Consider the following 11,551-nt stretch of genomic DNA (forward strand, 5'->3'; position numbering starts at 1 on the left):
CTTCGTCCAGATAGCTCTTTTCCCCCGAAATTGGCTCTTATTTGCTTAAAGCAAACCACAGACCTCTCCGCGCTCATGGCTGATGGATGCAAATGTAAATGTGCACTTATTTAATTGGATCAGGTCCCAAGATAAAAGAGATAAACGGCTCCCAGTTTGCCAAGTTATTTTCAGAGGCATGCAGTGATGTGTGGAGGGAAAGTTAATGAAGAGGAGAAGAGACACACTGTACTTAAAATACCTCGGGTCTAGACTCGGGGAGAGGGAAGCATCGGACACTGCCGCGGCGGAGCGGCGGGGGGGCTCCGCGCCCCGGCCCCGCACAGGCTCCAGGCGTTCGCGGGCCGCAGGGTACCGCACCTACCTTCCTCACCCGAGCCGCGGCTGGAGGGGAGAGGCTGCGCCCGTACGCGGCAATTAATGCTCTTCTCTTCTTCCCTCCACCAAATTGCTCTCCGTTACTGCCGTCTCCCCTTGTTCCTCCCCGTGTTCTACATCCGTATGCATGAGACATTAACAGACGGTTATTGATACAAACATAGTTTTTGTTGCTAAAGGCCTTCCAAAACAAATTCTCCGGCTGAATGCCAATGTATGCATGTTGGCTGGTGACAGCTGATTAGTGAAATGATTTACGGCCAAGTTAAAAAAAATGATACTGTCAAAGGCAGCAATTTGAAAAAAAGATAAGACAGCACAGCCTCAAGGCTTCCCACTGTAAAGCCACCAACAAATCTAAACCTATGCTACAAATACCTGAAACACTCAAGTAATCAATTGGTCGCAGATTAAATACAGTCTCTATTCTGACTCGCCCTGGTAATCTGCAACTCTCCACAGGAGCGGCCCCTCGATTTACGCCTCCAGCCTCACCTGCGGCAGGGTCCGCTCCTGCCCGAGCTGCCCTGCCGGCCTCCCAACATCCCTACAATCGGAGACTTAGGCCTCCTTTTTGTTTCAAGACTTTTTCTCTCATTAATTGATTAAAAAAATCCCCCTTCCCTCATTTCTCTGTAGCTCTTCTTCATAAAGAAAGCTTTTGCTCTGCAATAAAGTAAGAGACTTTGATCCCAGATCATCCTCTTAGGCCTTCCAGCTGAAATCAGCGGAGAAACTATGTGGAGTTATTGTTCGCACTTGCTGCACTTCTGATTCAGAAAGGGCTGATTTATTAGCTTGTCAAGGGAAGCATTGTTCAGGAAGGCAATCAAAAAGCACTTACCTAGCTAAACTAAAATTACTGCCTTTTCAGTGGCTAATTTGTATAACTCCCATGGAGGAACTTGGGAAGTGTTTGATGAGGCATAAAATGATGATTAATGAATTTATTGGCCTGCTGCTCATCAAATAGGAGTAGTATATCTTTCCTCTATTGGGCGTTGGGTCTAATGCTACATGTCTGTGTAAAGCAAGTCCAATATGATCTCCTTTTTAGCCCCCTTTTAACCCTCGTGACCTGAAGAATATCGCCGTGTAACAGAGGCAACATCAGGGGACTGCAAAGACAAAGAGCCCGTTTGATAAACGGTAAATGAGAAACGCGAGGAAAGTTGCTGCAGGGACAGATCTGCTCAGTTTTCGGCTTTCAATCACTTTGACTACTGAAGTGGGAAGAATGTAGAAACTAGATAAGGTGTGAGAAGCGAAAAGAAAACGACAAGCCAATTTTAACTTTCATAAAGGATCCAGCCAAACAACTTCATTGCTACTTGAAAGAACGAACGACTGCGGGAAGTGCTGGGATTCCCGAGCAATCAGGCACACTGCAGCACCTCACCACATGGCCACGCAGGGAGAAACAGGGAATATGCCCCTGAACTGGCCGTATCCAAAGCCAGTCTGTAACCTAGTCAGTACTCTGATCAGATTTGGTGCAACCATTTTGAGCCTATAAATTTTATGTGCTTTTATCTCCACTGAAACAACTTTGGGTTTTCTCCTCTGCTCAGTGTTTAATGCTTGAATCACTATTTTGGGGCTAAGGGCTTCTGAGAGAAATTATTTTGCCCCTTTTAAAAGCCCACATTAAATTACTTGTGATTAAGTGCCCACCTGAATACACATGTGACCTACAACGTATCTTATGCTCTACATATTGCTACTTTGAACAGGTTAAGACCCTCAGAAGATCAAAAACATTGCTGACATTCTCAAAAACTTGTTAAAATAAGTTTGCCTGAGATTTGGAGTCAGAGATCTTCTCAGGATTGAATCAATTTAGCTCTCAGCTTCCACACACTGTTCCCTGTTCCTGCAGCTCTGAAGTTTGTTGAGGGATCTGCAACTCGCACATCTCCCAGTGAAGACACACATGCCTTAGCTGGAGCCTGCTGCCAAAAAGGCAGCATCTCTCATTACCTTCTGGGGCTTCACAGAAGTACCCTCAGGCCTGTGTGTCAGCAGCCCACCGTGCTGAAGACTGAGAAGGTGCAAGAACATTTTGCAGAACTACTGATGTGGAGATCAACACCTGCTGGATGATGTGATATTTCAGGCTCCAGTAAAGCTCAGAGGAGCAGGAAAGGATAACGTGGAGGTGCCTGGCAACCCCAGCAGCCTGTCTTCCCTCTCTGCACCTTCCCTTTGTGCCTCTGCATGCAAAGCCAGGGCACAGTACTCTGCTCTCCTTCAGAGGGGAGTCAAGAATTAAAAGCAGGCTGTAGGTGAAGTAGTGTGAAACTCCTTCTTTTTGCTGTCTTGTGTTACAATGCAGCCTCTTCTGCACTTTTTTTTCTGTCCTGTTCTGGGCTGTGTTAAATGATGTCTGCTTTGGAGAGCTGCTTGGGAATTGACTGAGGCAGGTCTAGATCTCAGCCCAGGAAGGCAGGAGAAAAGCTCTCCTTTAACTTCAAGGGACTTTAGCTCATATTGTCTGAGAAGGGCAAATTTGATTGTTCCATATTAGATAATAATTGTGATTTAAAACATTCTTGTTTGCAAAATACAGTGTATATAATATACCAAGAATTGTTCATTTTCCAGATCTGTTTAGAAATGATTTCTGGAATGGTAAAAGGAATATCCTCCTGGCCATTTTTTCAGTTGATCAAAACAAAACTTTCCTGAGTCTACACACTGGCTTCCTTGACAAAAGGAAAAAGGCACCTAATTTATGTTTACAAGATCAGAAAGCATTTATTTCAATTCTACCCACTGGTATTTGTCTGAGGCACTGAAATGATCCTCTGGAAAATAATGTTTATAAACATCCTTGAACAAATAGCACTCTCCTGACACAAGCCCACCATCAATGTACCTCTCAACAAGTTTTATCTACAAGTCCTTGACCTGTGGCTGCTTTTACAAAGGCTCTCTGTTCATTAGCAATTTCAGGTCACTTTAAGTACTTGTGTCATGAACACATAGCACAGCTGTAAAATATATGTATTAAATACGAGCTGCATTAATATAGGGGCTTATTTTCCCCCACTTGGCTCCCCAAAGCAACATGATCTTACACGTTGATGAAAAAAGACATAGTTATATTTGCATAATTACAGCAATATTGTAAGTCTTTAGTGCAATAGACCTAAGAGGCTGATTTATGATTAAATATGTATGGCTAAAAGTTACCATGCTGGGTAGTGTGCACAGCATTAGACAATGACAGTTTTGGGGCATAATTGCTTTAATGTGGGCAATTAAGACTAAGTGCATGTGATTTTAGTGTCTGCCCTACATTCCTCTGAATGATTACAATGATCAATACACATGATTTGTAAGTCGCTTCCTATTGATCGAATGGTAAAATGTTTGACCTTCCTTTGAGGAAGTAATTTGCTAAATTATGACACCACGTAAAGTCTTTCTTGGTTCAGAGGTGAGGGGTAATGGTGCTCAGAATTAGAAGAAAATAAAATAATTTTCCCCCCTTTTCCTGAAAGTCAGCCTCTGTACTGTCTCTGCTAATTTTCTGATTTCACCTGTGGAGGGAGGATTCTGGCACCTTCCTCTTTGAAATTAGCAGAGGGAAGAAAATTGAATTGCAAACTCAATCCATCTCTACAAGAAACCCTCTTCGCGAACTTCATCTGTTTACTCTATGCCAAATCACGAGGAAGCTCTTGACCACAAGATCTCTGTTATTTGCAAGGGGCTGGAGAAAAATATACAGCAGCAAATTTGGGAAAGCGGAGCACACGGTGAGTGCTGTGAGCAGCTGGGACACGTGGCAGGGCTTCTTGGGCTGCCTGCCAGACTTAATTTAGCTTTGCATGCACAGTACCAAATAGCCTTCACTATATCACATTAGCAGGTATGAAAAGAAAACCAACAAAGTATTCCTGAAAACACATTAGCCGATGAACAGTAACTTAGTTATAGCTGAGGACACTACTTCCATGCTACAGTTGCCATCCTAAATGTACACAGTTGCAAGTTAGATCAAAATTAATAGGTACCAATGCACTGAGATGTGCCCTGTTCCCGGGGTTGTTCTGTGCTGTCCAGGGAAATGGTGATTCCCTCCAACCCCAGCAAACCCCGTGTACAGGGCAGAGCTACAATACTGTCCTCACCAAAGCCAAACATCGTGGTCATCGGTGCAAAATTAAAACCCCATGTGTGGTGTGATATTGTAGACGAGAGCTAATGCAGAGATGGGCTTGGAATTTGCAAAGTGCACTCCCTATCGCTTAATATGGCATTTTGTTGGGGAACATGTATTCTCCCTGGGAGAACTGTAAAAACAGAAGCTGCTTAAGGACAAGATAGGAACCATTTTTCAGATCTGACATCAGGAGTAACAAGTGGTACCTGTGTTGTGGTAGGATTTTCCTGTCCGTGTCCTTCCCTCTCCATGTCCTTCCATGTTCAATCAGATGCTGTGGGAAAGAGAAATGTTTAGGACAGGATTAACAACCTCGGTGTCCCTGTTCCCCAGAATAATTAATCCACACCTGCAGATGTGTTGGAAGGCCACTCTCCACACTTCACCAGGAATCATTGTGTCAGCATTTTCTGCTCAAAACACCCTTTTGGTACATCGGATGTACTTCAAGGTTCCTACCCCACTGTCCCCTCCCTGAGACACCTCAGTGTTTCCCTTTGAACCTCCTCTTCCCTTCCCAGCACATCTCAGTGTTTCCTGCCAGAGCTGCCCCTTACACCACGATGGCAGTGCTGTCCTCACTCTGTGCTACCTCAGCACTGCATGTCCATCGCTGGCACTGTCCCTTCAGCCCTGGTGTTACCCTTGGCCCCATCACCATCATGTGAGCCCTGCCCAGCCATCAGCCCTGGGCTCCCATCCCATACAGCCACTCTCAAACAAGCTTCCTGCCTCACCACAGTGCCGGCTCAGCCCCTCACCTGCAGCTGCAGAGGTCCCTCTCCCACTCAGGATGTTCGGTCCAGGCTGCCCCTGGCTGAAAGCCATCAGAGACCAAGACCTGCAGTCTCGAGGTCACTTGCAGAAGTGGACTTCTGATGAGCTTTCCATAGCAAAGCCAACTTTGCCCCCGTGCTGCAGCTGGTAGGTGCCTACAAACTACCCAAAACCTGCCTAAAAACTGCCCACACTTCCCTCATTCACTCTAAGCTGCTGCCCTAGTCTCCATACTACATCTCACAGACAATCCTTCCCAAAGTAATCCACTCTTCCTGCAGTAACACTCCAGCATCATCACACTCCTCCATGTGGACACTCACGCTTTCCCTGAGGCCCCACTGGTGGACACACTGCCCTCACCATGGCCACAACACTCCAGCCACTGGTGCCAAGCTGCAGTTGCATGTGCAGATCTGACTGTTCTTCTCCACCTCACCCAGAACTGAGGCATCCCCAGCCTCCCACACTGTGCTCAACCACCCTCTTTTCCTCAGCTTCTGCCTCCCCAGTGCCCTGCACCCCAGCCTAGGTGAGGACAGTAGCTGGAACACAGCAGATCCTTGTGTACAATGTGCTCACTTCCACACTGCTGGTGAAGGCAGTATAATGGACAAGAGGGACAGAAACACTGAAATAATTACGGTATGGAAGAGGGAAGATGAAACACAGCACAAATCATGTAGCTAGTGAGACACACCCTATTGACTGGTCGTTGTGCCAAGCACACACACACCGTTACACAACGTCTCACTCCTAAATCCTTTTTGTAAGGAGAAGAGAGCATCAAAGAGTTCATAAATTTCCCAAAACAGCAGTACTGAACAATGAATTAAACTACAAAGCAGTCAGAATTCATGGTTAGAAAAAAATTCAGTCAGACAAAGGGCAGATTCATGTTGAGAAACCGAAGGTAAATCTGCCTGCCAGACCTAAGAGGACAGCCTCTCCTGGAGCTCACGAGCCACTGCTGGAGCACCCCTTGGGGAAACTCCTTTTTCTTCTAGCCAGAGATGATGCCGGGGCACCAGTTAGAGGCAGACTTTCTGGGATGAACAGGACTGCTCTGAAAGTCTTCCCTTCCCCACTGCTAAACCTACCCAAGTCTTATGCCAGAAGAGAAGTGTATGGCTCCAAACCATAGTCATCTTGTACCTAGATTTTGAACATTCCTTTTTGTTTTCTTCCAATGGGCCTACCAACCTTAAGGTTCCCCATATAGCTCATTCTTGAGAAATCTTACAGGTCAGAGTTCTAACACTACACACTGTAGTATAATTATTTTTCACTGTAACTAAAAGACCCCAAACATAAGATACAGCCACACAAAAATATTAAATAAACAATTTTGCACTCAAGTTTCCATTTTCCTATTCATGCTATCATTCCCACTCTCAACAGGTTCCTATGCAACTAGTAAAAGCATTTGGGTCCCATTTCTGGATGACTTGAGCTGAGCTAGCTGGTGGTTATCACTGGGGATTGCATCAGGATGAGAGGATGGAAAACTGGTGGTGGCTGTACTAATCAACTGTTAAGCATGAGAAGCCCCAGGCAGGGTACCTTGGTGCTGAGAAAGCTGTTTATGCTCCATTTTGGAAATTTTCCTAGCACAACATATTCAGATAGATGTTTTCATTACTTGTCATTTAAACTAATTCATCTTTGGCTACTTTCTTTATTTTTCTTTGGAACATCGGATGGGTGGATTTACTCTGTATTTGAATGACATGTTACCACTCTTATTCTAAAAATGTGCAGAGATTGAGATATCCATCTTCTCATGAGAGACTCCTTGAGGAAACAACACAAGAAGGTGAAAGGTGCTATCTGCAGACCAAGGCACAGAAACGTGTCAGTGAGCACCCTTAACCAACCCATCAAGATAAATCTATTGGAGAAGACAGAGAGGGGTAGACGTGTGTCTTAGACAAGCACAAATTGCAGTTGAGCTGTAGATTGACACTGGGGCTGCAGAAGGCACAAGGGTGGTGCCAACGCTGGGGCAGAGCCCGGCACTCTGGGTGCCAGTAAGTGGATGTGAAAAGCAGTGGCCAAGGAGACTCCTGGGGGACTCCTGCCACTGGCACAAGCCCAGCAGAAGGCTAGTGGCCCCCAGCACTGGCCAGGCCTGGGGTTGGAGGGAGAACCACAGCCCACAAAGCAGCTTACACCACCATTGTGTAACAGAAAAATCTGTGGATAATTGCACACATTGTACCAAACTGCTGGCTGGCTGCTGGCACACCAGTGCACACCAGTGCACACCAGGAACAGAAAAGAGCTCTGTCTCTGGTGGTTCACTGAGGGAGGCCTCACTCTCTGCCACTGAATCCCCTCCAGTAGAGAAGCCAGGAAAACTCCACAGAGCAGACAATAATGGAACAGCAAGATACATTCCTGTCACCCCGCATGGGGAGACAGGAAGAGAAAACAGGCTAATTAGTCTCACTCTGCCCTTTTTCTTTGTTTTTCCATGGGCAAAAGTGAACATCAGGGATTCACCCACCTTAGTAATATACTTTTCTCCAATTGTTTATCTCAAAATTTTAAACACATTGCGCAGTGGAACTCCTGACCTTGAACTGGGAATCAAGCCATTGGATATTCTTTGCTTAAAGCCTCCAGCTGCTGAGGTCTGATGTCAAGCTTTACAGTTTAAAAGATAAGAGCTGCTGCCACAGTTTTCTCTGAATCTTTTTCCCGGAGAATATGTTCCCAGGTTTTGTTTGGCCTAAACCTTCCAGGCACTAAATGTGCTCCATTTTCTCATGGGCCCACTACATAGACTCCAATCCAGAGGCAGCACCTGTATCTCAGTTGGCATCTGTCAGGGATGCAGTCACCTAAAAAGAGGCCTCTGTGGCATCTTAGATCCCTCTGGGACATCCAAGCTATGCCCACAGGACACAGGATCTCTGAGACACCTGCGCTGGGGCAGCAGCTGGTGGCCAGGGAGGTACTGTAGGGCACCTCATATAAAAGAAAAAGGTGTGAGTGAGTGAATCTCAGCCCCAAACACTTTTATAGTCCACAGCAAGGAAAGGCACTTTACAACATGATTCATTTCCTCCTGAAATCAATGTGCAAAACAAATCAGAGGATTGACACACTGAAAGTGCTGATCTTGCTCTACTGTCTGTGAGGAGAGCCCAGGGGGACTAAAGCAGATGTCTGCGCTGTAGACATCTAAAGCTGGGTGAGAGGACTTCACCAAAGCTACATACAGATTGTCTTCTCCCTTCTAGTTGCCTTTCTTCAGAATTATAAAATCAACTTCAGTGATCTGAATCGGACAAAACCTAGATCCTTCTACTTTAAAATAGATACAGCATGAATTCTTTTCATTGATTCCAGAAATCATATTAGTGAATATTTAAAAAATAATCACTTGTGAAAATCTTTACAGCCCAGCTATCTCTGTGACATAAATCTAAGTACCATTGCGATACACAATTAAATTGGATAGTGGTTGCTATAATTAATGAACAAGATCTCAAAACTCTTACCTACATTGGAATGTTACTCATGAACACATCTCTTTGTTTTCTATTGAAATATTTATGGAATAAGATAAAACTCCATGACCCTTACTCAGGAATGCCCATAATCACATACTTAACTTTAAACGTAGAGCCACTGTACTTGATGAGACTTCAACACACAATTAAAGTGCATAGTTGAGTCAGGACAGGTTCTTCACACAGGATTTTATGAAGGAGAATCTGGGCCAAAAATCTAACTGTTTCCTTAAGGTGTGAAATAGCATGAAATATTTGATGAATTAAATGACAACTTTAAAACTATCATTTGCATAACTAAGTTATGATGAGAAGAAAAAAGGGAAATATTAAAATATGTCAATATAGGAATGGAAAAAGAAACTTTGAATGCAAAACTAGTAGTAGGATTTGTGGGATTCTGCAAGTTCAAAATATAACTGACACGTTTCTTTGTTGCAGTTAATTTTGTTTTCCTTCATATTAACAGCATCTCTTTGATGAATATTTTTAAAATAAAATAATGGTTATCACTCAGGCTGCTTTGAAGTATTTTCAAGTTGAATGACTGCTAGTATTTATTGATTTCATAGTGTGACACTAGAGGTTTTGATATGGGTTTTTAAAAAATGATATTTGAAGTTAAAAGAAGACATCTTGATTAAAGCCAGAACAAATTGTTTGGCTGAGATTCAGACTCTGGTTCACATGCCTTTCCAAGCTTGCAGTTTAACTTGTTTGCTAGGAAAAAGCCCATATGCTTTCAATGGATGAGTTCAAAATTCATACCATGGAAAGGCAGGAAACTGTTTCAAAGTTGGGAACCAACAGACCAGCTTAAACCATATATTCATAGACATTAGATATAAGAATAAGGTGGAAAGGTCTTGTGTTTAAGGGGTTCAACTCTGAGACACAGACAGTGTGACCTTGAAACAAATCCCATAGTCTTCTGTGCATCCGTTGCCCATATGCAAACTACTGATAACATTGTTCTCATCTTCTCCTTTGCAGGAAGCTGTGAAGATGAATAGCAGCTATATGGTGCCAGTCATATGGCTGGTTAGAGAGATGGTCTGTTGGGTTATCACTTTAAGTCTCAAAGAGGCTGCGATGAATGCTACTGATCTGGTGGGTGCAATCACTCATTGCCAGCAGTCTGGACAATTCTAGTTCAAAAGGTACCTCAGATTCCACCACACAGGGAAATGAGTCTCTGTGCTGGCCACTTCCATTGAGATGCTTGATGTGTTCATGGCCTCTCAAGGCAAGGACTGACCCATACCTGAGGGCTCCTCAGTACTTCAGGATGACCAAAGCCCTGCAGCTGTCTCCTCCTCTACAGTCCAGTAAATTGGGTATTTTGGCTTAAAGAAACATGAGTGGAACTAGTTCTTTAGAATGGACCAAAAGCACTAAACCTTTACAGACATCATCTGCTAAAAAGCCACTTGAGTCCTCATTCTTTAAATAACTGACCTAAAGCACCTGCTCACCGGGCAGTTTCTGCATCTTGGGAGATGATCATCACTTCTTTTCTCGACCTTCTTCCATTGGTAGTGTCACTAGAGATGAGACTGATTTTTAAAGGAAGAATTCACTAGTGTCATTTGGGAGAGTCATGAAAAAAAAAGGGTTGTCAGTTTTGCAATGGAAAATGTAGTAAGTCACCAGCAGGCTACTGACCGAGTTGTTAAACTCGGGGGAAAAAAAAACCTGTTAGGTGAGCTGGTTAATATCAAGGCTCACCACTCCTGCATACTACAGACCATGTCAAAAGCTTTCCAGTAATCAGTAGAGCTTAAGAAAAGTCTCTGATTAACTTTTCTTTCATCTTTCTCTTTTCCATCTGGTGTTAAAGATCAAACCTTCAGTTCCTCTACTCTTTTAAGCCCTGCCTGTTTGACAGAAAACTTCTCATCCATCTTAAATCTAGTGTGGGCTAGAATGTCTTTCAGCAGTAGCTAGAGGGTAGATATATTATCAGATACTAACCATATTGCTCCTTCTCCTTTTTCTTTAGCTCTGTATTTGTTATTATAGGATATATCTGGGTTTTCTGAGTGTTCAGCCTCTATCCCTCTACTGCAGGATAGTGCTGTGCTACGAATGCTTTGCAAATCACTGCACTATCCCTTTCTGGTTTAGGAATGTCCTATCTGTGCTTTGCATAGCTTCTTACAGTTTTACCAGCAGCCCAGAATAGTTGTCTCCTGGGACTTTCAGCATCTGTGCTCGTGAAGACACTATGATGTGGGAATAATGGTGGCTTTGAGAGTGCTGGGGCTGTAAAGCTTTAAACTGCACTGCTACCAATTGTCTGCTGGGTAAAGGCAGCACCTTCCCCTTCAACAGAGACTGCAGGACAGGGATGCTCAGCTATTCTTTTGAAATCCTTGTCTTCTTGGTGGGATGTGGGTAAAGACTGCTGGAACCACTGGAATTGACTTAGACTTGCCATGAGATCTTCCTCCCATGGCACTCTTAAAGGTATTTCTAAGTAGCAGAAAAAAAGCATCTTTATCATCAGATTGCTCCATGATGTAAACCACTGAGTAGCTACTGATAATAATGAAGAATTTTTCTTCAGTGGTGCTCTTCTGACCCAAATTACACACTTTTTCTGTAGTACCTATCATAGATTTATTTATTAAGCACCTGTGCTCCATAGGCATGACATGGTATTGGGTCAAAAGCTTTTCCATGCAGCCTACCATCTCCCTCA

The 11,551-nt window shown here is 43.9% G+C and overlaps 1 protein-coding gene across 1 annotated transcript in view; it reads left to right on the forward strand.

Moving 5' to 3' along the window:
• Window positions 1–9,860, forward strand: part of LOC115308071 (iroquois-class homeodomain protein IRX-5-like) — a 17,989-nt gene extending 8,129 nt beyond the window's left edge. The window contains exon 2 of the mRNA XM_029965557.1: window positions 9,841–9,860. Within this exon, the coding sequence (XP_029821417.1) occupies window positions 9,841–9,860 (20 nt within the window). The remainder of the gene's footprint in view (window positions 1–9,840) is intronic.
• The last annotated feature ends 1,691 nt before the right edge of the window (window positions 9,861–11,551 follow it).

This window comes from Manacus vitellinus, unplaced genomic scaffold (genome assembly GCF_001715985.3).
Source record: "Manacus vitellinus isolate BGI_N305 unplaced genomic scaffold, ASM171598v3 scaffold_10_pilon, whole genome shotgun sequence".
Lineage (NCBI taxonomy): Eukaryota > Metazoa > Chordata > Aves > Passeriformes > Pipridae > Manacus > Manacus vitellinus.